The following is a 27,355-nucleotide window of genomic DNA, read 5'->3' on the forward strand; positions in this document are numbered from 1 at the left end:
TCACATTGCTTGAAATGGCCCCCAGTTTCTAATGGCTAAAAAAAATGAAGATGAGTGATTGAAGTTCATCCCTAGGACATACTTCTTGGCCCTGGGAGGGCAGGAATGCATGAGATTCTTTAGTAACATTCATATGCACAAGAAATGACTACTGACATAATCTTTAGTAGTTAGGATTATTCTTCAGTTTATTATTTAAAACCTTATGACAGCTAAAATGCTAAGGTATAATTTATAATGAAAGCATTTGAGTGATTGAGGTATATTTCACTGAGCTGGTTTGTCTTATGAGTTGAAATTAAGACTTGTATAAACATAAAAAGGGAAACCTTTCCCAGGTTTATGTAGTTAGGCAAGAATACTTAATGTCCCTCATTCCCAACTGTGCTGCAGTGCCATCTGTGCAGTGCTCAGAGTCTATAGGCAGCAAATCTACAGGATTTAAGCGACATTTATTTTTCAGTACAACAGCTGCATATAAGACCACCAGCTAGCATCACATAACAAAAGTACATATTATCTTTGAGATACACAACTTTACAGTATTTTCCTAGTGCTTTTAAAATTGTACAATCTTAGCTTTTGAGTTATTTTAAAATGACAGTAACAAAAACAAAATGAAAAAATCAAAAGTGCATGTATCAGAGAAAAACAGCAATACTATACTGTGTCTTACATCATCTGGGAAATTAGGTAATCAATCACATCCTCCAGCCATAATAGGCTGGAGTGCAGTGGCATGATTATGGTTCATTGCAGCCTCAATCTCCCAGGCTCAGGCAATCCTCTCACCTCAGCCTCATGAGTAGCTGGCACTATAGGCACACACACCAAGCCCTGCTATTTTTTTTTTGTATTTTTAGTAGAGAAGGAAGGGGTTTCACCATGTTGCCCAGGCTGGTCTCGACCTTCTGATCTCAAGTGATCCTCCCACCCTGGCTTCCTAAACTGCTGGGATTACAGGCATGAGCCACCTCACCCGGCCACCAGCAATGATTTAAAAAAACTCAGCCGGACGCGGTGGCTGACGCCTGTAATCCCAGCACTTTGGGAGGCTGAGGTGGGTGGATCACGAGGTCAGGAGACCAAGACCATCCTGGCTAACATGGTGAAACCCCGTCTCTACTAAAAATACAAAAAAATCAGCTGGGTGTGGCTGCGGGCACCTGTAGTCCCAGCTAGTTGGGAGGCTGAGGCAGGAGAATGGCGTGAACCCCGGAGGCGGAGCTTGCAGTAAGCTGAGATCGTGCCACCGCACTCCAGCCTGGGCGACAGAGCGAGACTCTGTCTCAAAAAACAAAACAAAACAAAAAACAAAAACCTCATTAATTTGTCACCAGGTTAAGACAGAATCTGCTAGTGCTAGAGGAGTCAAAGTTCATAGCTTTTCAAATAAAATACACAATTGATATAATTTGCAGTAACCCACACATAGTAAGAAAAGAGCATTTAGATTAAGCCATCTCTCAAAATATCTAATACATAAATTGAGATCAGAAGCAGTCTGATTTGTGGTTTCTTCTCCCTGCCAGCTAATAAGAACAATATAATTATACATGGAGCCAACAAGCCACTTGTCTTGTCATGATAACAAATATAAATCACGTGTTCATTTCTAAGTGAATCATGTTGGCCACTGTAAAGAGATGTTTTGTGTGTATTAGATTATTTCCTCAGTGGTGGCTCATGCCTGTAATCCTAGCTGTTTGGGAGGCTGAGGTGGGTGGATCACTTGAGGCCAGGAGTTTGAGAACAGCCTGGGCAACATGACAAAACCCCATCTCTACCCAAAATACAAAAATTAGCTGGGCATGGTGGCGCGCCTCTGTAATCCCAGCTACTCGGGAGGCTGAGGCAGGAGAATCGCTTGAACCTGGGAGGTGGAGATTGAAGTGAGCTGAGATCTCGCCACTGCACTCCAGCCTGGGCAGCAGAGTGAGACTCCATCTCGAAAAACAACAGAGGCTGGGTGCCGTGGCTCGTGCCTGTAATCCCAGCACTTTGGGAGGCCGAGGCAGGCGGATCACTTGAGGTCAGGAGTTTGAGACCAGCCTGGCCAACATGGTGAAACCCTGTCTCCTACTAAAAATACAAAAGTTAGGTAGACATGGTGGTACATGCCTGTAGTCCCACTTACTCAGGAGGCTGAGACACGAGAATCGCTTGAACCCAAGTTCAACCCAAGCAACACCAAGGTTGCAGTGAGTGGAGATTGTGCCACTGTACTCTAGCCTGCGAAACAGAGTGAGACTCTGTCTCAAAAAAAAAAAAAAAAAAAAAACGCAGTAAAAAAGAAGCTAACACCAAGTAGGTATCTATCGTCTAAAAAGATTTTCAAAAGTAGCTTCGGTGTTTGTTAAATATCCAAAGAGAGAAACGCAAATTTAACACACTAATTTTCAAATTAGTACTTTATTTTTATAATACCTCTTATCATGACCATTCACCATTAAAGCATTAAAACAGCATGCTCCTTTGAATCTTTGAGTGAAAATATGCAATTTCTCCTCTGTAAACATACCAAAACCTATCATCATATCTAGCAATTTAATAAAATGTTGTGAAAATCTGTAACAAATACACTTCTTTGGCATTAATACAACTTGTAACTGGATGAGAAGAATTAAAAAGTAATACCATCAAAGGCAAAGCTCTACTAACTATTTAACAGGATGACTTAGAAATCTAATTATTCAACACATAGTTTTTTCCCCAGTTAAATGCTTTAAAAACTAGCCAAACTAATAAATCTTAAGGATTATTAGCAAGAAAATCATTTTTCTGAAATTCTTGCTGTTAAATTTAGTGTTTACAATTCAGTTTGAGGTAACTTTGAAGAAGTTTTGATTTCATTCCTTAGGATAAAGATTCTTTTTAGCACTTCTTATCTCAATAAGTTATAATAGTGAATGGCTGAATCCAAATCTCATTTTACTTTTTATTTCTTTCCATGAGTAGGTAAATATGTTTACAAATATTTAAATATGCAAGTACTTTTCTACATATTAATATGTAGAGAATTTTATTATATATCTTTCTTGCAAAAAGATATGCTTCTGTCACATTATGAGTATATTCACATTAAAACAATAAAACTGGGCCAGGCACGGTGGCTCTAGCCTGTAATCCCAACACTTTGGTAGGTGAGGCAGGAGGATTTATTGAGCCAGGATTTCAAGAGTAGCCTAGGCAACACAGTGAGACTCCATCTCTACAAAAAATAAAAGAATTAGCCAGGTGTGGTGACATGCACCTACATTGTGAACTCTGCTGTCCGCTGACACCTGGTCTCCTGTTCACACTGGACTGCAGGGATTCCCAGTGCCTTCCACAAGTTGCAAACACTGTAAGATACAGAATAACCCTCTAGGAAGGTGACCAAGCCCTGTCCTCTGAGCAAACCATTTCTAATACTCCAAACAAGTTTTCTAAGAGGGAAAAGTAACTACTTATTGAATTTATTGCATCTTCATATTACTGCAACAGTTTTCTTCAATTGAAATGGTGTCTTAGATCAACTTAAGAACAGTATGATTTTCACAAAAAAGGAATACTCGTATATTATAAACACAGATTTTTATCTTTTTAAACTAGGAAGACTGCACCAATAGATATGAACTTTTCTGTTTGTAACAGATACACTATAGCAATATCTATATTGCATTCTTTAGCTATATACACAATTGTTTGCTTTCATGTGACTTCTTTTTTCTAATAATTTCTCTTGCACTATATAGTAGCGACTCTCACACTGAACAGATAAGCTGTGTGTTTTATATAACACTGATTATTTCATTCCACATTTAGACAGATAAACCTGAACATCCAACTATGGGTTCACATGTAAACTTTCAGAAATTTTGTTATGTCTCATATAATAAATATAGAATTATGTCATAGTATTTAAAAACGATAGCCACCACTTCTACCAGCCCCCACCAGAGCCTAAGGCTGTGAGTCTGTTGGAGTGTTGTCATGATTTGTTTTTTCTCCAGAAACAGAATGCTTCAGAAACTGACCAGTAGCACCGACGTACAATCTTGATCGCATGGGCCATTTCTGAAAAAGATTATTTCAACAAGAATTCAAAAGTTAGTATCTATGACATATATTAACATGGTCTACAATGTTAAAGATTGTAAACAGCCCAATGCAAATGCAATATTATGTAGCTAATAACAATTATAAGTATGAAGTATAAGAAACAACATGAAAAAATGTTTATTAATGCTAACAGTAAAAAACAAAAATATACTCAGACTTTGATTAACATTTTAGAAGTAATATGTGTGCTTATGGACAAGAACTGCAAGAAATCATGAAAAATAAATATAGTTAAAGTGTAGAAAAATATATCTGCCCGTAATGTTTTAATTTTAAACTATACCTAAAACAAAATTAAGCCTAAAACTAGATCCTGGGCTTTAAAAATATTTTTAAAAGTTCCAATTTTAGTATATGTGCTGCCGAAGTGAGCACTATATTTTAAAAAGTTCTGTGTGGTATTATGTGTCTATAGATGTAAAATGACCACAATGAAAAGTGTCAACTATCTATCTATCTATCTATCTATCTATCTATCTATCTATCTATCTATCTATCTATATTTTTTGAGACGGAGTCTCGCTCTGTTACCCAGGCTGCAGTGCAGTGGCACAATCTCGGTTCACTGCAACCTCCATCTCCTGGGTTCAAGTGATTCTCCTGCCTCAGCCTCCTGAGTAGCTAGGATTATAGGAGCATACCACCACGCCTGGCTAATTTTTGTATTTTTAGTAGAGACAGGGTTTTACCACGTTGGCCAGGTCGGTCTTGAACTCCTGACCTCAAGTGATCCACCCGCCTCAGCCTCCCAAAGTGCTGGGATTACAGGCGTGAGCCACCAAGCCCAGCCCCATCTATGCATCTTATCTAGCTAAAAAACGGTATCTAGAAGTCATAAATATTAGAATATTTGGTATGATACTAAGAGAACATCCTGATTAAATGTCTGTATGTATTGACATCATCTAGCTCTTTTTTTTTTATTATACTTTAAGTTTTAGGGTACATGTGCACATTGTGCAGGTTAGTTACATATGTATACATGTGCCATGCTGGTGCGCTGCACCCACTAACTCGTCATCTAGCATTAGGTATATCTCCCAATGCTATCCCTCCCCCTCCTCCCACCCCACCACAGTCCCCAGAGTGTGATATTCCCCTTCCTGTGTCCATGTGATCTCATTGTTCAATTCCCACCTATGAGTGAGAACATGCGGTGTTTGGTTTTTTGTTCTTGCGATAGTTTACTGAGAATGATTTCCAATTTCATCCATGTCCCTACAAAGGACATGAACTCATCATTCTTTATGGCTGCATAGTATTCCATGGTGTATATGTGCCACATTTTCTTAATCCAGTCTATCATTGTTGGACATTTGGGTTGGTTCCAAGTCTTTGCTATTGTGAATAATGCCGCAATAAACATATGTGTGCATGTGTCTTTATAGCAGCATGATTTATAGTCCTTTGGGTATATACCCAGTAATGGGATGGCTGGGTCTAATGGTATTTCTAGTTCTAGGTCCCTGAGGAATCGCCACACTGACTTCCACAATGGTTGAACTAGTTTACAGTCCCACCAACAGTGTAAAAGTGTTCCTGTTTCTCTACATCCTCTCCAGCACCTGTTGTTTCATGACTTTTTAATGATTGCCATTCTAACTGGTGTGAGATGGTATCTCATTGTGGTTTTGATTTGCATTTCTCTGATGGCCAGTGATGATGAGCATTTTTTCATGTGTTTTTTGGCTGCATAAATGTCTTCTTTTGAGAAGTGTCTGTTCATGTCCTTCGCCCACTTTTTGATGGGGTTGTTTGTTTTTTTCTTGTAAATTTGTTTGAGTTCATTGTAGATTCTGGATATTAGCCCTTTGTCAGATGAGTAGGTTGCGAAAATTTTCTCCCATTTTGTGGGTTGCCTGTTCACTCTGATGGTAGTTTCTTTTGCTGTGCAGAAGCTCTTTAGTTTAATTAGATCCCATTTGTCAATTTTGTCTTTTGTTGCCATTGCTTTTGGTGTTTTGGACATGAAGTCCTTGCCCATGCCTATGTCCTGAATGGTAATGCCTAGGTTTTCTTCTAGGGTTTTTATGGTTTTAGGTCTAACGTTTAAGTCTTTAATCCATCTTGAATTGATTTTTGTATAAGGTGTAAGGAAGGGATCCAGTTTCAGCTTTCTACATATGGCTAGCCAGTTTTCCCAGCACCATTTATTAAATAGGGAATCCTTTCCCCATTGCTTTTCTCAGGTTTGTCAAAGATCAGATAGTTGTAGATATGCGGCGTTATTTCTGAGGGCTCTGTTCTGTTCCATTGATCTATATCTCTGTTTTGGTACCAGTACCATGCTGTTTTGGTTACTGTAGCCTTGTAGTATAGTTTGAAGTCAGGTAGTGTGATGCCTCCAGCTTTGTTCTTTTGGCTTAGGATTGCCTTGGCGATGCGGGCTCTTTTTTGGTTCCATATGAACTTTAAAGTAGTTTTTTCCAATTCTGTGAAGAAAGTCATTGGTAGCTTGATGGGGATGGCATTGAATCTGTAAATTACCTTGGGCAGTATGGCCATTTTCACGATATTGATTCTTCCTACCCATGAGCATGGAATGTTCTTCCATTTGTTTGTATCCTCTTTTATTTCCTTGAGCAGTGGTTTGTAGCTCTCCTTGAAGAGGTCCTTCACGTCCCTTGTAAGTTGGATTCCTAGGTATTTTATTCTCTTTGAAGCAATTGTGAATGGGAGTTCACTCATGATTTGGCTCTCTGTTTGTCTGTTGTTGGTGTATAAGAATGCTTGTGATTTTTGTACATTGATTTTGTATCCTGAGACTTTGCTGAAGTTGCTTATCAGCTTAAGGAGATTTTGGGCTGAGACAATGGGGTTTTCTAGATATACAATCATGTCGTCTGCCAACAGGGACAATTTGACTTCCTCTTTTCCTAATTGAATACCCTTTATTTCCTTCTCCTGCCTAATTGCCCTGGCCAGAACTTCCAACACTATGTTGAATAGGAGTGGTGAGAGAGGGCATCCCTGTCTTGTGCCAGTTTTCAAAGGGAATGCTTCCAGTTTTTGCCCATTCAGTATGATATTGGCTATGGGTTTGTCATAGATAGCTCTTATTATTTTGAAATACGTCCCATCAATAGAGTTTTTAGCATGAAGGGTTGTTGAATTTTGTCAAAGGCCTTTTCTGCATCTATTGAGATAATCATGTGGTTTTTGTCTTTGGCTCTGTTTATATGCTGGATTACATTTATTGATTTGCGTATATTGAACCAGCCTTGCATCCCAGGGATGAAGCCCACTTGATCATGGTGGATAAGCTTTTTGATGTGCTGCTGGATTCGTTTTGCCAGTATTTTATTGAGGATTTTTGCATCAATGTTCATCAAGGATATTGGTGTAAAATTCTCTTTTTTGGTTGTGTCTCTGCCCGGCTTTGGTATCAGAATGATGCTGGCCTCATAAAATGAGTTAGGGAGGATTCCCTCTTTTTCTATTGATTGGAATAGTTTCAGAAGGAATGGTACCAGTTCCTCCTTGTACCTCTGGTAGAATTCGGCTGTGAATCCATCTGGTCCTGGACTCTTTTTGGTTGGTAAACTATTGATTATTGCCACACTTTCAGCTCCTGTTATTGGTCTATTCAGAGATTCAACTTCTTCCTGGTTTAGTCTTGGGAGAGTGTATGTGTCAAGGAATTTATCCATTTCTTCTAGATTTTCTAGTTTATTTGCATAGAGGTGTTCGTAGTATTCTCTGATGGTAGTTTGTATTTCTGTGGGATCAGTGGTGATATCCCCTTTATCATTTTTTATTGTGTCTATTTGATTCTTCTCTCTTTTTTTCTTTATTAGTCTTGCTAGCAGTCTATCAATTTTGTTGATCCTTTCAAAAAACCAGCTCCTGGATTCATTAATTTTTTGAAGGGTTTTTTGTGTCTCTATTTCCTTCAGTTCTGCTCTGATTTTAGTTATTTCTTGCCTTCTGCTAGCTTTTGAATGTGTTTGCTCTTGCTTTTCTAGTTCTTTTAATTGTGATGTTAGGATGTCAATTTTGGATCTTTCCTGCTTTCTCTTGTGGGCATTTAGTGCTATAAATTTCCCTCTACACACTGCTTTGAATGCGTCCCAGAGATTCTGGTATGTTGTGTCTTTGTTCTCGTTGGTTTCAAAGAACATCTTTATTTCTGCCTTCATTTCGTTATGTACCCAGTAGTCATTCAGGAGCAGGTTGTTCAGTTTCCATGTAGTTGAGCGGTTTTGAGTGAGATTCTTAATCCTGAGTTCTAGTTTGATTGCACTGTGGTCTGAGAGATAGTTTGTTATAATCTCTGTTCTTTTACATTTGCTGAGGAGAGCTTTACTTCCAACTATGTGGTCAATTTTGGAATAGGTGTGGTGTGGTGCTGAAAAAAATGCATATTCTGTTGATTTCGGGTGGAGAGTTCTGTAGATGTCTATTAGGTCCGCTTGGTGCAGAGCTGAGTTCAATTCCTGGGTATCCTTGTTGACTTTCTGTCTCGTTGATCTGTTTAATGTTGACAGTGGGGTGTTAAAGTCTCCCATTATTAATGTGTGGGAGTCTAAGTCTCTTTGTAGGTCACTCAGGACTTGCTTTATGAATCTGGGTGCTCCTGTATTGGGTGCATATATATTTAGGATAGTTAGTTCTTCTTGTTGAATTGATCCCTTTACCATTATGTAATGGCCTTGTCTCTTTTGATCTTTGTTGGTTTAAAGTCTGTTTTATCAGAGACTAGGATTGCAACCCCTGCCTTTTTTTGTTTTCCATTTGCTTGGTAGATCTTCCTCCATCCTTTTATTTTGAGCCTATGTGTGTCTCTGCACGTGAGATGGGTTTCCTGAATACAGCACACTGATGGGTCTTGACTCTTTATCCAATTTGCCAGTCTGTGTCTTTTAACTGGAGCATTTAGTCCATTTATATTTAAAGTTAATATTGTTATGTGTGAATTTGATCCTGTCATTATGATGTTAGCTGGTGATTTTGCTCGTTAGTTGATGCAGTTTCTTCCTAGTCTCGATGATCTTTACATTTTGACATGATTTTGCAGCGGCTGATACCGGTTGTTCCTTTCCATGTTTAGCGCTTCCTTCAGGAGCTCTTTTAGGGCAGGCCTGGTGGTGACAAAATCTCTCAGCATTTGCTTGTCTGTAAAGGATTTTATTTCTCCTTCACTTATGAAGCTTAGTTTGGCTGGATATGAAATTCTGGGTTGAAAATTCTTTTCTTTAAGAATGTTAAATATTGGCCCCCACTCTCTTCTGGCTTGTAGGGTTTCTGCCGAGAGATCCGCTGTTAGTCTGATGGGCTTCCCTTTGAGGGTAACCCGACCTTTCTCTCTGGCTGCCCTTAACATTTTTTCCTTCATTTCAACTTTGGTGAATCTGACAATTATGTGTCTTGAAGTTGCTCTTCTCGAGGAGTATCTTTGTGGCGTTCTCTGTATTTCCTGAATCTGAACGTTGGCCTGCTTTGCTAGATTGGGGAAGTTCTCCTGGATAATATCCTGCAGAGTGTTTTCCAACTTGGTTCCATTCTCCCCGTCACTTTCAGGTACACCAATCAGACGTAGATTTGGTCTTTTCACATAGTCCCATATTTCTTGGAGGCTTTGCTCAGTTCTTTTTATTCTTTTTTCTCTAAACTTCCCTTCTCACTTCATTTCATTCATTTCATCTTCCATTGCTGATACCCTTTCTTCCAGTTGATCGCATCGGCTCCTGAGGCTTCTGCATTCTTCACGTAGTTTTCGAGCCTTGGTTTTCAGCTCCATCAGCTCCTTTAAGCACTTCTGTGTATTGGTTATTCTAGTTATTCATTCTTCTAAATTTTTTCAAAGTTTTCAACTTCTTTGCCTTTGGTTTGAATGTCCTCCTGTAGCTCAGAGTAATTTGATCGTCTGAAGCCTTCTTCTCTCAGCTCGTCAAAGTCATTCTCCATCCAGCTTTGTTCCGTTGCTGGTGAGGAACTGCGTTTCTTTGGAGGAGGAGAGGCGCTCTGCGTTTTAGAGTTTCCAGTTTTTCTGTTCTGTTTTTCCCCATCTTTGTGGTTTTATCTACTTTTGGTCTTTGATGATGGTGATGTACAGATGGGTTTTTGGTGTGGATGTCCTTTCTGTTTGTTAGTTTTCCTTCTAACAGACAGGACCCTCAGCTGCAGGTCTGTTGGAATACCCTGCCGTGTGAGGTGTCAGTGTGCCCCTGCTGGGGGTGCCTCCCAGTTAGGCTGCTCGGGGGTCAGGGATCAGGGACCCACTTGAGGAGGCAGTCTGCCCATTCTCAGATCTCCAGCTGCGTGCTGGGAGAACCACTGCTCTCTTCAAAGCTGGCAGACAGGGACATTTGAGTCTGCAGAGGTTACTGCTGTCTTTTTGTTTGTCTGCGCCCTGCCCCCAGAGTTGGAGCCTACAGAGGCAGGCAGGCCTCCTTGAGCTGTGGTGGGCTCCACCCAGTTCGAGCTTCCAGGCTGCTTTGTTTACCTAAGCAAGCCTGGGCAATGGCGGGCGCCCCTCCCCCAGCCTCGCTGCCACCTTGCAGTTTGATCTCAGACTGCTGTGCTAGCAATCAGCGAGACTCCATGGGCGTAGGACCCTCCGAGCCAGGTGCGGGATATAATCTCGTGGTGCACCGTTTTTTAAGCTGGTCCGAAAAGCGCAATTTTCGGGTGGGAGTGACCCGATTTTCCAGGTGCATCCATCATCCCTTTCTTTGACTCGGAAAGGGAACTCCCTGACCCCTTGCGCTTCCCAAGTGAGGCAATGCCTCGCCCTGCTTCGGCTCGCGCACGGTGCGCGCACCCACTGACCTGCGCCCACTGTCTGGCACTGCGTAGTGAGATGAACCCCGTACCTCAGATGGAAATGCAGAAATCACCCGTCTTCTGCGTCTCTCACGCTGGGAGCTGTATACCGGAGCTGTTCCTATTCGGCCATCTTGGCTCCTCCCCCCGACATCATCTAGCTCTAACCTTTTGGTAATCATCACATTTGAATTACTGATGGTGATTTTTCTAAATTCATCTTTATGGTGGGCAATCTCTCAAACAATATAATTTATTGCCAGACAGACATAATGATGAAAAAACATATTACATGAGTAGTTCTTTCAGAATAAAACTCTTTTGGGAGGGAGGCAGGTGTCATATAATCAGTTAAGTTCTAAGATCCTTAGAATACTACTTTTGTTTTTTTTACTACAGAGAGGGACTAAAAAAAAAAAAAAATACAACTCCTAAAGGTCAGCAATCTGGTCCCACACTCTCCAGGGAGCAAGTGCTGCCTTATGTAAGCAGGCTACTTATCTTCATCAGCGAACACACACAGGCCAACTGCTAGTTACATAGCACCATAAAATGTTTTTAAATGCCTGGCAGATAATCCACAGTGCTCAAATAGAGGTACAATTATTAACATGCCAAAGAACATTAAGAGCTCTGGGTTCGCAGCCCAAGTTGCTAATATTAGACTCACCCAGAGAGCTTTAAATAAATACTGATGGCAAAGTCACACCCCAGACCAATTAAGTCAGAATGGACTATTACTTCTGTTACAGAGTTAATAGAATGTAAGCAGAGTTAGATCTTAGATGGAATAATATAAACTCTCATTGCACTTGTGAGCACAGTTATTTTCACCTAAACTGGGACTCCAAATGTAAAACATAGCCATAAAGAATAAGTAGGCATGTGATACTATCTGGAAAGTTTTGTTCTGTGGCAACCAACCAAAGTCCTAATTTTTATTTTTTTAAATTTATTTTATTATTATTATTTTTTTATGAGACAGGGTCTCATTCTGCTGCACAGGCTGGAGTGGTAGTGGTGTGATCATGGCTCACTGCAGCTTAAACCTGCTGGGTTCATGCAATCTTCCTGCCTCAGCTTCCTGAGTTAGGACTACAGGTGCGCGCTACCACGCTGGGCTAATTAAAAACTTGTTTTTTTGTTTGTTTGTTTGTTTTTGCAGAGGCAGAGTCTCACTATGTTGCTTTGAGTTCAAGGGTGGTCTTGAACTCCTGGGCTCAAGTGATCCTCCTGCCTCAGCCTCCCAAAGTGCTGGGATTACAGGTGGTGAGCCACCATGCCTGGACTCAATTTTTAAAAATAATACATATGCATTCCTATACATTCTAGGTGTATCATTGTCAGTGGTCCTGTTCCTGGGATCTTTGCCAAAGATAAACTAATGTGTTTTTTATTTTTATTTTTTTTTTGAGACGGAGTCTTGCTCTGTCACCCAGGCTGGAGTGCAGTGGCAGATCTTGGCTCACTGCAACGTCCGCCTCCTGGGTTCAAGTGATTCTCCTGCCTGAGCCTCCCAAGTAGCTGGGATTACAGGCATGTGCCACCATGCCCAGCTAATTTTTGTATTTTTAGTAGAGATGGGGTTTTGCCATGTTGGCCAGGCTGGTCTCAAACTCCTGACCGCAAGTGATCTGCCCGCCTCAGCCTTCCAAAGTGCTGGGATTACAGTGTAAGCCACCACGCCCAGCCAAACTAATGTTTTAGAAACTGGAGTGAGGTTTATCTGATATATCAAGATCTGGCATTGTTATATCAGATTAAAGTCCTTCATTATGCTGAAGACCCCAGTGCTGTAGTGTTACAGACTGAATGTTTGTGTCCCTCCAAAATGCACATGTTGAAGCTCTTACCTCTAAGGTGATGGGATTTAAAGACCAGGCCTTTGGGAGGTAAAAAGAGTTAGATTAGCTCATGAGGGACTAATACCCATTTAAGAAGAGGAGAATCGGGCCAGGGGCAGTGGCTCATGCCTGTAAGCCCAGCACTTTAGGAGACTGAGGCGGGCAGATTATAAGGTCAAGAGATCAAAACCATCCTGGGCAACATGGGAATTGCTTCAACCCAGGAGGCGGAGGTTGCAGTAAGTCCAGATCGCACCACTACACTCTAGCCTGACGACAGAGCAAGACTCCGTCTCAAAAAAAAAAAAAAAAAAAAAAAAAAAAAAGGCTGGATGCAGTGGCTCACGTAATCCCAGTACTTTGGGAGGCCGAGGTGGGTGGATCACCTGAGGTCAGGAATTTAAGACCAGCCTGGCCAGCATGGTGAAACCCTGTCTCTACCAAAAATACAAATATTAGCTGGGCGTGGTGGTGGGCATCCATAATCCCAGCTACTTGGGAGGCTGAGGCAGAAGAATTGCTTGAACCCAGGAGGCGGAGGTTGCAGTGAGCCGAGATCACACCACTGCACTCCAGCTTAGGCAATAAGAGTGAAACTCCATATCAAAAAAAAAAAAAAAAAGAGGAATCTCTCTCTCTCTCAGTGTACATGTAGAGGCCAAGTGAGAACACAGAGAGAAGTGGGCCATCTACAAGCTAGCAAGATAGCCCTTCTGAGGAACTAAACCCTGCATCTTGATTTTGGATTTTCCAGTCTCCAGACTGTGGGAAAATAAATTTCTGTTGTTTAAAAGAGCCAGTCTGTGGTATTTTGTTATGGCAGACTAATACATATAGTGAATAATGTAGCACAGATATCAACTTTAAGTGCAGAATTTGTGGCTACATTATATACCAGTGCTTTGAAACCTTTTACCTGCCCCATTTTCATAAGCATAAAAATCTCATGCTCAAATGTCAAATGTAAATTGAGAATTATATGAACTAAATACACTTGAAAGCAAATAAAATTAAAATACTACTGAATGCTCTACTGGTGGTCCTCTTACATGCTATCCAGGTCCCACTGTGTTAAGAATTGCTAAAAAAAAAAAAAAAAGAATTGCTCTAAATCATTCAGCCAAGTGTGGAGACAAATGAAGGCGTCTATTTCATCCTTGCTAGGATAAAATTAACGAAGCAAACCTAAAATTGTATATGTGGAATTTTGCCTCCTTTTTCATGGATTAATAAAATAAATATTCTTTTTTAAGAATATTGTGTCCTTGATTTTCAAAAAGGCTTGTAATGATTTTATTGAACTTAATTTAATGTAGACACACAGTTTTAAGAGTCTGAAATTAAAATGCACATAGAATATTGGTTAGGTTGCATGTCATCAGGATGCCAAAAAAGCCAGTTGACTGATTTACATTTTCTTTTCAACAGTTTGTTTCAGGATTGTGCAGATTAACACAATCCTTACTTAGCTCTACTTTCCCTCATAGGGTATCTTTAAAACCATTTACTGTAGTTTCATTAAGCTTAGAAAATTTAGCAAACTCATAATTAACTAGAACTGAACCTGAAACTGAAGACCTTAAAAATCCCAGCTCTTGGGAGGCTGAGGTGGGTGGATCATGAGGTCAGGAGATCGAGACCATCCTGGCCAACATGGTGAAACTCCGTGTCTACTAAATACAAAAATTAGCCAGGTGTGGTGATGCACGCCTATAGTCCCAGCTACTCGGGAAGCTGAGGCAGGGGAATCACTTGAACATGGGAGGCGGAGGTTGCAGTGAGCTGAGATCGCACCACTGCACTCTAGCTTGGGTGACAGAGAGAGACTCCATCTCAAACAACAACAACAACAAAAAAGCACTTAATTAAGTGACTCAAAAGTAACAAAACCCTGTTATCTATTTTTTTCAATTATTGTTTACCTATCATAGACAATGATTATTAAATAAGGGGCACAATAATAAAGTCATCTGTGTTTTTCTGCCAATGTAGAGATCTGAAATACACTCCTGTTTCTTAGCGAATCACTGCCTTTTGGGCAGCTGATGCTGATGGAAATAAATTGCTCATACCCCACAGGGATTAAAAACTGCCATTTCAGGCTATGCACCAGGTTCCCAGTCTCTTAAACTTCCAGTTTCATTTGAGATGTTTGTTTTCTTTTTTGAGACAGGGTCTTGCTCAGTTGCCCAGGCATGCAGTGGTGCAATGTAGCCACAATCTCTTGGGCTCAAGCAGTCCTCTCGCATAAGCCTCCCCAGTAGCTGGGACTACAGGTGCACACACCACAGCCACCTAATTTTTAAAATTCTTAGTAGAGAGGAAGTCTTGCTATGAAATGCTCTTAAAGTAAATCCCCAACAGTGGTAATGTGCTAACAATACTGATAATAAGGACTGATGATTCAAAATAATGGCCTTGAAATGTTTAAAAAGCTTTGATCATCAGGGTAAGACCTAACACTATGTTGTAAGGCAGAAAAATGAAGTCATTTTAGAACACTTTTTACAAAACAATAGTTTATAATGAGCCTTTAGTTGACCATAAAAGTATAAATAGTTAGGATATTTTAATTTCTTTCGCATTAATCAAAGGTAGACAATGTTTAAACATTTTGGTAGTGTCTGTAAAATAATGTGTTAACAGTTAACAGGCGGTTTCAATTATGTACATAACATCTCTTTCCTCTGAACTTCCGTAGCACATAATTATAGTTCTTTTATGGAAAATATAACATTCTCACTTCCAACACTGTTATTTGTTTCTTTGTCTTTGTCTCAATAATATGTTCATATAGGAAAGGGACTGAGTCTTATTGTGTTCACTCCCCTAAAATAGTGCTTTGCACATAGTAGGAATTCAATAAATGTTTGATTTTAAAACATGCTTGATTTTAGTCACTTGTTCAAGCAACATTAATTTCATTTAAAAAAATAATCCTTGGCTTTGGATCATTATCTCTAGAGTTGTCTTTTAAAATAAAAACAATCAATATTTACAAATCAAAACAGTTATGATTACAAAAACATTTGGTACATGAATCAAGTGCAAAAAGACGCTTGCTATGCTTATTGTTACATGGAAATGATGCTTCCAACATTATTCATTCAAAAAAAGCATTCCAAGAAAATAAGTTGAAAAGCATCCTGACTTCTCATTCTGAATTATATCTCCCATAAAGTATTTAACAGATGCTCTTTGTATTACAGTCTACTTAACGTTAAAATAAACTTCCTTAGAGTATATGGCAAATGTCAAGTCAAAAGAAATTTAATATTAATGGTATATTCGAATAGCAATCTAATGAACACGGTAATACAAAACCCCTTAATAATGACTTTTCTGCTGAGATTATAAAACTTACAAATGAAATAAAGTCTATCGTAATTATAATATTTAATGTCTTCATATTTAATATTGAAATCATTTAAGTCTATCATTATGATTATATTTGCAAAGTAAATTTTGTTAAAACTTACCACAGAATTGTAAGTTCAGTTAATATCAGAGGGTGTGCTTTACCATATTAAATAATTTATTGAACACTGATATACTTAAAGCTAAGTCTTAAGTCTTAACTTTGCATTTGTGTGTGTGTGTGTATGCGCGCGTGTGGCCAAATATTTCAGGGTGGTGGAGCCAAAACTGAAAATTTAGGTTTAGCAAGTAATGAGATGATGCATTTGGAACAGAAAAATCAGTGTAAGGTTTCAAAACAATCAAATCTAGAAGAGGAGGATGATGCAAAAACTGAATACTGCAATAGGTAACGAAGCATAATCATATATACCATGTTAAGTGAAAACTGTGACCATTTTACCAATATGTAAAGAAATTACGCAAAATGGATTCTCTTGTCTAATTTTGTACATGAGACTTTGAATTTAGTAATCAATTCACTCAACATACATGCCAATCTATTACGAACGTATTTAAAAACACTAGTTTTTTCTAACACTTTTGGTAGCTTTCAAGTCTATGATATTTAACCTTTATTTAAACGGACTGAAATTTTACTCCATAGAGATGCAGAATGGTCTCATTTGTTCTTATTAGTTTTACCAAAAAATTTCAACAGTGTTTTCCTAGAATCACTTAGGGCCATTACTCCAGTGAAATCTTTCAAATATCCCATAAAAATCAAAGCGTAATTACGTAAATAAAAGATGCTTAAAAACTCTCAGAGGGTCATACATATAACTCAGATATTAAACATTATCAGGATGTGCAACCAAGCCCCCATTTCTCACCTTGGTAGGCACAAAAATCCTTCGGAGGCATCCTATAAGAGGCCTGCGAGACTCTTACCAAGCCACCCCGGCTTTAAACGCCTCTCCAGCCACCTGTGAACTGCGAAGGAGCAGGCTCTCGCGGCGGGGACCTTGCCACCAGTACCCTCGCGGGCCGAGGTCGTTCTCCCGGTCGGCTTCCCGCCTCACCCGAAAAGGAATTAGAGCATCTACCCAAGACGATGACTGGCAGGGCAGATCAAGGTGTCCTGGTCTCGGCCCCAGCCCCGCGGTGCGCCCCGCCCGCTTACCTTGACCGGGTGCAGGTAGCCATCGCCGCGCAGGGCGCCCAACCCGGCGTCCGCCGGCGCCTCGGCGTCGTCCTGCAGGCTGCGGGTGAGATGCGCGATGTAGGTGGTGGCCAGCAGCAGCACGTCCAGCTTGGACAGCTTGGTGTCGGGCGGCACGGACGGCAGCGTGCGCTGCAGCTCCAGGAAAGCGTGCCGCAGGGTCTGCACCCGGCTGCGCTCCCGCGCCGCATTCGCCGCCGCCGGCCGCCCGCTCCCGGAACGCGAGCCGCCCCCGGGGCCCGCCGGCCCCGGCCCGGTCCGCCCGGGACTCGAGTCGCGGATGGCGGCGGCCAGGGGCGCGGGCTCGGCGCTAGCGCTGAGGGGGCTGCCCGCTGGGCGGCCGCGGTCCATGGCAGCTTCCCGCGCCGCGCGCGCTGCGAAGGACCGAAGGTGCGGTGAGGCCGGGGGGCGGTCGGGCTTAACCCGAGAGGCGCAGCCCCCTGGTTCTCCCCGTGCGCCCACCAGCAGCCCAACGGGGCTAAGGGCGCTCTCAAGCGAGCTCGTTTTGCCTGGGACGCGATTTGCTTCCGGACGTCTGGGGAGAGTTGCGGAACTCCGGAGTTCTTGGGCTTCCTAGAAGGATAAGAAGAGGCGCAGTGCCGGCTTTGCTTTTCAGGGGCAAATTAAGCAAAAGGTCTACTCTACCAGGGAAGAAAGATCTCGGAAGCACAGCTCAGGATCAGCACTCGTTCGCGCTTGGGTGACTTTATCCAACCCGGCACGCACGAGAGGTGGCGCGGCTCCTTCTCGCCGACGCCGCGGAAAACCACGGCTCACCAGCCGCCCTCGGCCTTTCACGCCAGGGGGGATTTCTGCCCGAGGAGCGGGGGACCCTTAGCCTCACCTCGGAGTACGGCACCCGCCACCGTTCCGAGCCCGACAGCTGCGCAGTACGCGTCTGACGGGCCCCTCACCTTTCCTGGAGCGGCTGAGTGGAACTCCGCTCCGTCGTGCGGGCGGGCGAGGGGCGTGGAGCAGGGCCTGTGTGGCCAGGGCCGCGCTGGTCACTCCATCCTCGTCCGGCCGATGCCCAAGTCGACGGCTGTTTCCAACCTCCGCTGGCTGTGACTTTTATGCGGGCGCCCCGCGGCCAGGCGTGTGTGCTCCGACCGGCTAAGGCAGGTCGGGCGGAGGACCTGGCCCACCCGAGAGGCTACGCCGGGGGCTGAGGCGGCTTAGAGGGTCATTAATCAAACCCTCCGGCGGGGCGGGCTCGGGGGCGGGGCGGGCTCGGGGGCGGGGCGTCCTCCTGGCCCCGCCCCTCGGCTCACTGCCTCACGCTGCTTTCCCCGAGGCGCCTCGCTGAGGGCGGCGTGTGGAGAGTTTGGGGTGTCTGCCGCCGGCTGCGGTGGGGCCGGGCTGGAGGCCGCGGGTGAGGCCTGTGGTTAACCTCGCGCTGCCGAGGTCTTACCTCCTCGAGTCCAGTCTGATTCCAGGCCGCTTCCAGGCTGGTGCCCAGCTGAGGCGGGAACGCTGCAGTTTGGTTGAGCGTGACTTTTAGGCTCTGTGAGGAAAAGTCGAGCGCGCCACATCGAGGCGCTAGCCGTTTATTCTACCACAAGGTAAAAGATTCATGCTGTCCTAGTTACCCTAAAGCTGGGAGATACACTGCACTTCCTACCAGACCCCGAATGCTCTCAGTGTCTGTAATTCTTTAAGAAGTTCCTAGAGCAGACAGCCCTTGGATCGTGGGCACTTCTCCCCGGGGACGGGGACCCTGCTGACCGCCTCCGCTGCCCCCGCGGGGGCCACCGCTCTTTAATTATTTGGGCGAAACATTCTTTTCTGGTTTTGCACTTGTGGACCCACGGGAAGCGTGACTTGCAGCGAGGCAGGACCCGATCCCAGGCTTCTTTAGAAAGCGGACGCTGCGCCCCAAGGCCTGTTCAGAGCCGCCCCAGGAAGCCGTGGGCCCCCGGCCGCCCCAATCCGCAGCGGTTTCTGCAGGTCCTGGACCCGTCGCCTTCGTAGGTGAAATCTAAGTACTTTCCAGCAACATAATTAGAACACACTCGAAACAATGCCTGCAGTTCTCCGAGTAGGACATTTTCTGTTTTTGTGTTTGAGACAGGGTCTCTGTCGCCCAGGCTGGAGTGCAGTGGTGCCATCTCGGCTCACCTCAGCCTCCAACTCTCGGGCTCAAGCCAAGAGCAGGATATTTTCTTATATTCTTTGGGGTCAAACGGAATATCAAATTTAAAATGTCACTACAGAAATGGCGCTCTTGTATATGCACGATCACTTCATACTTTCCAGTAGATTTCTAAGTTGGAACTACTGTAACCAAGCCGTCAGCAGTCCCGGTGGCACTATTTGGATGTACTGGCCCACAAATTAAGTACATCAGTGAGTCAGAATGGTACTTAGACTTTCATCTCAATTCCCACCCAATAACTGTAATTAGATTTACACTTTAGAAAGAAGTACACCAATATTCTATTGATTCAAAAAGGGGCCCAGTGCAGTGGCTTATATGTGTAGTCCCAGCTACCCCGAAGGCTGAGACGGGAAGATCTTGTGAGCCCAGGAGGTTGAGGCTGCAGTGAGCTGTGATCGCACCGTCGAAGGGACTTCTATTGCTGAATGAAAAAGTACATATTTTCCCAGTAAATTGTATGTAATGAGGAATAAAGCAACTAGATCCCTGAATTCACAGGTGGAAAGCAATGTTTCAGATTCTATAAAGCAGCAAATCAAACAATAACTTAAAAATTTTTCTTATATTATGAGATACCATAAAGCTACAAACCCACAAAAGATATTGTTGCCTAGTCCTATAAGGTTAAAAACAAAATCAAACGTTTCCTGTCACTTGAGGCTGAATTTACTCATTTTCCACAAACAAATTTTCTTTTTCTTCGGGGTTATGGAAGAGGTGAGGTTCATGCACATCATTTTTTGTCAGCAAGCTTTCAGATTGCTTCAAAGAGAGATTCCTGTATTTATAGAGAGGGAAAAAAAAGCATTAAATTAAAAAAATGAAAGTATCCCTAAAAGGTAGCAAACATACAGAATCTAGGACACAATAACAATATTAAAGGCTAATGATTAATCACCAAACAGTGTGAATCTTGTCGGGCTTTGAAAAGGAAGCAGAAACAAAGATTTTCCTCTTGGTGTAGCGAAGAATGTGAAAAATCTATGATTTGTGAGAGGTATGGAAATAATATTAGAGGGAAGGTGGACCAGGTCTAAGATGAGGCAAATTTGAGGTGTCTGGGGCTTCTTATATTTTGCACCCAGATTGTCCTTATAATGCAAAATAATCATACATATCAATTTATTCCATATTGTTTTTATATATAAATGTTTTATATGTATATAAAACAGTAGATTAATTGGTACTTTTTTCACATTTCAACTATTTCTCTCATTGTTTAAATTGTAATTTACATAGTTAAATTCACCCTTTTCAGTGTAAATTCACCCAGCTCAGCAAGCTTTCATAAACATATGTCTTATAACCATCAATGCAATAAAGATACAGAACATTACTCTCATTCTCCAAAATTATCTTGTGCTGACCCTTTGCAGTCAACCCTTTCTCCCACCTCCAGTTTCTGGCAACTACTGATCTGTTTTCTGGCTCTGTAGTTTGCCTTTGCCAGAAAGTCATACAAATAGAAGCATATTATATAGTATGTGGCCTTTTGAGTCTGGTTTCTTTCACTTAGCATAATGCTTTTGAGATCCACGTTGTTGAGTGTATCACTAGTTCATTCCTTTGTATTGCTGAATAGTATTCCATTGTGTAGATGTACCACAGTTTGTTTATCCATTCCTCAGATGAAAACCTTTGGAACTGCAGTGAGTCAAGATTGCGCCACTGCACTCCAGCCTGGGCGACAGAGTGAGACTCCGTCTCAAAAAAAAAAAAAAAGAAAACCTTTGGATTGTTCCTAGTTTTTGGTGATTATGAATAATATTATAAATGTTCAGGTACAGGTTTTTGTGAGTATACGTTTTCATTTAACTTGGGAAAATAACCAGGAGTGAACCACTAGCTGCTAGAAGTGTTAAATGTATGTTTACCTTCTTTTTTCTTTTTTTTTTTGGAGGCTCTCATTCTGTCGCCCAGGCTGGAGTGCAGTGGTGTGATCATAGCTCACTGCAGGCTTGAACTCCGGGGATCAAGTGATCCTCCAAGTGATCCTTCCACCCTAGCCTCCCAAGTAGCTGGGACTACAGGCATGTACCACCACGCCCGCTTAACATTATAAGAATATGTCAAACTGGCTGGATACAGTGGTTCGCATCTGCAACCCCAGCACTTTGGGAGGCTGAGGCAGGAGGATTGCTTAAGTATAAGAGTTTGAGACCAGCCTGGACAGTATAGTGAGACCCGGTCTGTACAAAAAAATTAAAAAAATTAGATGGGCGTGGTGGAACATGCCTGTAGTCTCAGCTACTCAGAAAGCTGGGGCAGGAGGATTGCTTGAACACAGAAGGTTGAGGCTGCAGTGAGCTGTGTTTGAGCCACTGCATTCCAGCCTGGGCAACAAAATGAGACCCTGTCTCTCAAAAGATAAATACATAATAAAAGAATATGTCAAACTACTGTCCAAAGTGTCTGTACTATTTTTGCATTCCAGCCAGTAGTACACAAGAGTTCCAGTTGCTCCCTATCCTAGCCAGCATTACCAGCTTTTGTTTTTTCTTTTTATCCATTCTAGTACATGTTATTTTTTAAGAAAAAGTTAAATATTTAAAAATCAGATGATTTCATAATCGAGATATCTCACTTGCCAGCTAGTGCGATGCATGTCCATCTGGCCACACCATTGTGGAGCTGAATAGCTACAGTTGCCTTTAGTTGGGCATGTGCTTACCAGTTCACCTTAGTCACCCCCTCACCTGTTCTCACTTATTATCCCTTCCTGTTCCTAAGGGTGGTTTTCTTTGAGAGTCCCCAGCAGAGTACTTGAGAGGTTGGCTATTGGAGTCAGTGAGCTGTGTTCAAGTCCTAGCCCTGCTCATGGCAACTGTGTGACGTTGGGTCCTTCTGATTGTACCTCTTCAAGCCTCATTTTCCCATCTATAAAATGGGGCTTATACTATTCTTAAAAGAGTTCCATTGTCTTTTAAAATTTGTTTGGATAGGCCGGGCGCGGTGGTTCACGCCTGTAATCCCCCCACTTTGGGAGGCCGAGACGGGTGGATCACAAGATCAGGAGATCAAGACCATCCTGGCTAACACGGTGAAATCCCATCTCTACTAAAAACACAAAAAACTGGCAGGGCGTGGTGGCAGGCGCCTGTAGTCCGAGCTACTCGGGAGGCTGAGGCAGGAGAATGGCATGAACCCGGTAGACAGAGCTTGCAGTGAGCCAAGATCACGCCACTGCACTCCAGCCTGGGTGACAGAGCGAGACTCCGTCTCCAAAAAAAAAAATTGTTTGGATAATGAAGATTCAGCTTTCAAAATATAGGCATTTTAAAATGGAAAATAATATAATTCTTTTGAATTAGATCTTATATAACTCTTGTTCACAGAGTAAACCATTGACAGAGTTGAGATCAGAAGTCACAAAAACTAGCTTGTTTTAACTAAAACTAGTCTGTTTTAACTAAAAAAAGTTTTTGATTTTTGAGACAAGGTCTTGCTCTGTCGCTCAGTCTGGAGTGCAGTGGCACAATTGCGGCTCACTGCAGCGTTAACCTCCTGGGCTCAAGCAATCCTCTCACCTTAGCCTCCCGAGTAGCTGGGACTACAGAGACAAGCTACTACACCTGAATTTTTTTTTTCTTATGAAGATGAGGTCTCATTGTGTTGCCTAGGCTGGTTTCGAACTCCTGGCCTCAAGCAATCCTCTCTCCTTCCTTAGCTTCCCAAAGTGCTGGAATTATAGGCATGAGCCACCTCACCCAGCCTAAAAACACTGTTGCTTACCACTATTGTGCTTTTTTTGGGAAAGAGGGGAGTATCCTAATTTCAAAATGGTTCTTTGAGAACTGCAAATCCAAATATTAACATTATACCTACATTACTGATACACATAAGCTTATTTTGCATATAAAATTAAATAGACTGTTATGTTTAACAAAGCAAAATTTGCAAGTGAGTTTATATAACATCATTCCAGAGTTTTGTGACTAAAAATATCTGAATTTTAAAAATTCCTTCCTAAGCACATAGATCTGTTGTTACAACTGTTCAAATATAACCTTAACAGTGGTGAAGGAAAGTTGTTTTAACTGTTATTCGAGTTCACTTTTTAATTCAAAGAAACCTAATGCTTCCATATTCTAACAAAGGGTACTAGGTATTTTATAAATAGCTAAATAATATACAGTGAATATTTCCTGTGAATTATGGGTCCCAGTGATTTGTATTCCTTAAAGGTATCTGAAATTAAGGGCATTTTTACCCAGCTAGAAAGTTACTATTTTTACATTAACAAAAGAGATGGATTGACTCTATTAACATTGCTTGGGTTTGAAAGATAGTTAAATAATCAAGTAACAATTAGTTTTTCATTGTATGGTGCTACACAGTATTCTCGGTGGATTTTATATGCAATATATAAATGCATTTAATGTCTATTTTAAAATTACTAAGGCTCAGGCACCTCCTAGCATGTTTGCAAAGAGAGGAAACATCTGTCAGAAGTATTTACTGTGACAAACACAGAAAGAAGCAATAATGTGTACTTTTTTGTTTGTTTAATACCATATTTTTAAAAATTGAACAGTGAAGGCATTTGTTCAGAATCAGCCTTTAAATAAAAAATAGGTTTGACCTAATCTTTAATTAAAGTATACATTGATAGTATCAAGTTCAGTTTGAGGGTCAAAAACAACGTCAATGAGTCTGACTTTTTCCTCCCAGTAGAGAAAGCAGGCTTGTATAAACATACATGAGCACAGATTGCACACATTTATAAAAGAGGTGGAAAACATTCCCCTGTCTTTGGACAGATGTTGCTTCACTGGCTCCACATAGGATACAGGCACAGCCCCCAGTGTGTAGAACCCTAAAGGAGTGTGGGGCACATACCTTTAGCTTTTTGGAAGATGCACTGTAAGCTTATTTCTACCTCTGAGCAGGCTCCCCACCTTGAATATTAAATATAGAGTGTAGGGACACGTCTGCTGATGCCAGCTCATTCTTTCCCTTAAAGTAATTAAGGCAAGGGGTAGCTTTAATCAATTTTCTAGAAACTAAAAATCTGTTCTTTGTGTTTAGGCTGAGTATTTTGTTTTTAACACTTTACTGACCTTCTAGCTTTATTTTGATTATCTCCTAGATTTATGTTAAATTGCTAAAATTAGCAAAAGGCATGCCCTGAAAATCTGTATCAGAGTTTGATGAAACTCTGTAATATATTTGATTACCTTTTATTAAAGAGAGGTAGAACTGATAATCTCATTTAATACGGATTAAATCTTTTGATATACTAAAACAATATTTTGGCATACCTAAGGTGAAAGTATTGCCTGAGGAAATAATAAGCATTTAAAAATTTATGTAATGCTTTTTCACAGGATAAAATTGAAGACTCAGGATTGAACATAATTGGCTTCACTTGATGGTGGCAGAGGCAGGACATTCTTATGTTCTCACAGAACCCTTTTGGTTTGCAGGCTTCATTTAGGATAGCCTATCTTTGCAGTACATAGTAGTTTGTATTTTAAAAAATGCATTTAGTTCTGTATTTAGTGTTCGTAGTTAGGAAAATGAGGGTAGAGTGATTTATTTGATGTTTTATCAGTGTACTCCTAGTGACTTGAGCTTTGCTTGGGGCTACAGAATATGTGGAATGGGCCACAGCTCACTATTGATCTAACAATGCACGTGGCAATGTATAGAATTCATCAACATTGTTTTCTGAGGCTGTGTACATTTTTATTGTTTTATTTTCTTCCTTGATGATATACTAGCAAGATTTTTCAAAATGCTTGGCAAAGAAACAAAACTTAAGAACACTGTTGTGGAATTGATAACAGTTGTGTAAATCTTTAAGAAACTATTGTGGTGCTATGGACAAGTAGGCAATGGTTTGGTGATAATGACAATGGACATAAGCAGTAAATGTCTCACATAGCTCCTGTTTTATTGTGAATGGAGAGGAGGCAAGACCAAAACGAGGACTCCCTGCATGTCCTTTCACTTCTCCCCAAATAAAGCATTTTCCATACCCACAGACCTTCTCTCTCCTAAGACTGCATCCCAGCAAGCCTGAGCCACTCTGCAGGGAATAGGGGTAGGACAGTGCAGCAGTAATGGTCACAGGGCTTCTTGAGGTGGGCTGTACTAGGCAATTCTAAATCATCATCCCTCGATGGGACTCTTCAAAGAGGGTGTCATGATAAGCCCACTTGACCTTCAGCAGGCAGTTCTGGGAAAAGGAAAACGATTCCAAAGTATGTCCCCTGGCTCTGTTTACTTTCTCAATGAAATATGCTATTATTGGCCTTTAGTATATTGCGATCACTAATCTTATTTGGTTGGAAGGATCAATAGAGCAATCATTGTATTGATTATAAATGAAAAAATAAGTTTAATGCAAAATTTATAAGATGTATTAGGATCTGGTTTTTAAAGCCCATAGCATTTATCACACTATAGAGTAATTATATCATATTTGACTCCCCAGCTAGCTTGTGGCAAAATATTTGAGATCAGGATTATCTCATTTGAGTTTTTATATTCAGTGTTGCCCAGCATATGGCAGATGTCTCATGTTTTATATATAAATGAAGTTACTTTCTGGTATGGATATTTATTTATTTAATTTATTGAGATGGGGTCCCACTCTGTTGCCCAGGCTGGAGTGCAGTGGAGCGATCTCAGCTCATTGCAGCCTCTGTCTCCCAGGCTCAAGTGACCCTCCCACTTCAGCCTCCAAAGTAGCTGGGACTATAGGCACGCACCACCATGTCCAGCTAATTTTTGTATTTTTTTTTTGTAGAGAAGGGGTTTCTCCATGTTGGCCAGGCTGGTCTTGAACTCCTGGACTAAAATGATCTGCCCACCTAAGCCTCCCAAAATGCTGAGATTATAGGCGTGAACCACTGTCCCCAGCTCTGGTTTATTTTTCCATCAAAGCAATACCTTTTTTTAAACCAAAAAGCAAATTTTTCCTCATCAGGAGAAACTTCTGCCTCCTTCAGAGACAACAGTTTAAAAATCTGGTTTGTAGAAGTGGTGAAAGTAGTCTAATTCTGTAGGCCTCTGGACTTTCTGCAACCATACGCTCTGAAGTCGCCCACCCACTGGTGGACTAGTCATCATCAGCTAGGCCTCAGGCTCCTTTGACAGAATCCCTGATCATTGAGACATCTTTACCTACTGCCTCTGGGACTTTTCTGAGTCTCCTACCTTACCTCAGTGGGTGTATCCAGTCTAACACCAAAGTCTTCTGGAAACACCCCTTCCCATCGTAACTTTCTGAGTGTTTGGGCAGACCAACAATGAACTTTTTTTTTCTTTCTTTCTATGTTTGGCCAAAAAGGATTGAGAACAAAGAACTAGGAGACAGATTGGATGGCCTCTGTTCCTCTTTGTTTACTGTGAAGATGTCTCCTCCCCACCAAAAAGATAAAGTCACATAAATATTTGAAAGAACCTACCCCATCTCTTCAATAATTTTAGTGTAATCTTCTCAGGAACTTTCTGGAGATGCATTTGCATTTACAGGGTATCTCTGTATTTCAGAGAAAAAGACTAATTTTGGCTTACCCACCTGTGGGTAATAAACAGGAACTATATGATGCATTGTTTTGAAGTTACCTGTAGCACACAAAGAAATAAAAGCATTCTGCTTTGAAATTAATAACTAAATTTTAAAAAAGGGTATAACAATATTAGATTATCTAAAAATTAAATAAAGCTAAATGAATACACAGTAAAACTAGTAATAAAATTAATAACCCAAGGAAAAAATAGCACAGACTTTCATATACAAAAACCTATACAGGAAAGTTCATGATCAACTCTTAAAATAAAATGAGCATGCCAACATTAATATAAATATTAACTGCCCTTAATTTTACTGTTCTGAGTTAGTTTATTTTTTCAAATTGTTTAACTTGTAGGGAGTAAATTAATCGTGTATCGTTT

The 27,355-nt window shown here is 41.4% G+C and overlaps 3 protein-coding genes across 7 annotated transcripts in view; 1 reads left to right on the forward strand and 2 right to left on the reverse strand.

Annotated features, from left to right (window-relative positions):
* Nucleotides 1-4,346, forward strand: part of MCMDC2 (minichromosome maintenance domain containing 2) — a 79,070-nt gene extending 74,724 nt beyond the window's left edge. The window contains exon 15 of one of the 3 annotated variants that reach the window (XM_055116619.2): nt 3,996-4,344. In XM_055116619.2, the coding sequence (XP_054972594.1) occupies nt 3,996-4,018 (23 nt within the window). In that variant the 3' untranslated portion in view covers nt 4,019-4,344. Of the gene's footprint in view, nt 1-3,995 lie in introns of all 3 variants that reach the window. The other 2 variants (XM_055116624.2, XM_055116628.2) reach the window with 2 other exon arrangements.
* TCF24 (transcription factor 24) lies at nt 193-17,643 on the reverse strand. The gene is made up of 2 exons (XM_034966181.3): nt 17,254-17,643; nt 193-4,059 (listed from the first exon to the last, which is right to left on the reverse strand). Exons 1-2 carry the CDS (start codon nt 17,641-17,643, stop codon nt 3,946-3,948), a joined length of 504 nt encoding a protein of 167 aa, XP_034822072.3. The 3' UTR covers nt 193-3,945.
* Nucleotides 17,644-20,005: 2,362 nt separating this feature from the next.
* Nucleotides 20,006-27,355, reverse strand: part of PPP1R42 (protein phosphatase 1 regulatory subunit 42) — a 68,104-nt gene continuing 60,754 nt past the window's right edge. For 2 of the 3 annotated variants that reach the window (XM_034966180.3, XM_034966177.3), the window contains one exon: nt 26,871-27,025. In XM_034966180.3, coding sequence (XP_034822071.1) covers nt 26,898-27,025 — 128 coding nt within the window. In that variant the 3' untranslated portion in view covers nt 26,871-26,897. Of the gene's footprint in view, nt 20,229-26,870; nt 27,026-27,355 lie in introns of those variants that run through there. The other variant, XM_034966178.3, reaches the window with a different exon arrangement.

The sequence above is a fragment of the Pan paniscus genome, chromosome 7 (assembly GCF_029289425.2).
Source record: "Pan paniscus chromosome 7, NHGRI_mPanPan1-v2.0_pri, whole genome shotgun sequence".
Taxonomy (NCBI): Eukaryota; Metazoa; Chordata; class Mammalia; order Primates; family Hominidae; genus Pan; species Pan paniscus.

Coding starts and splice junctions, on each gene's coding strand:
- TCF24 (XM_034966181.3), bottom strand. CDS start 17,643: ATGGACCGCGGCCGCCCAGCGGGCAGCCCCCTCAGCGCTAGCGCCGAG. Junction 4,060..17,253: donor GCTACCTGCACCCGGTCAAG/GTAAGCGGGCGG, acceptor AATCTTTTTCAG/AAATGGCCCATGCGATCAAG.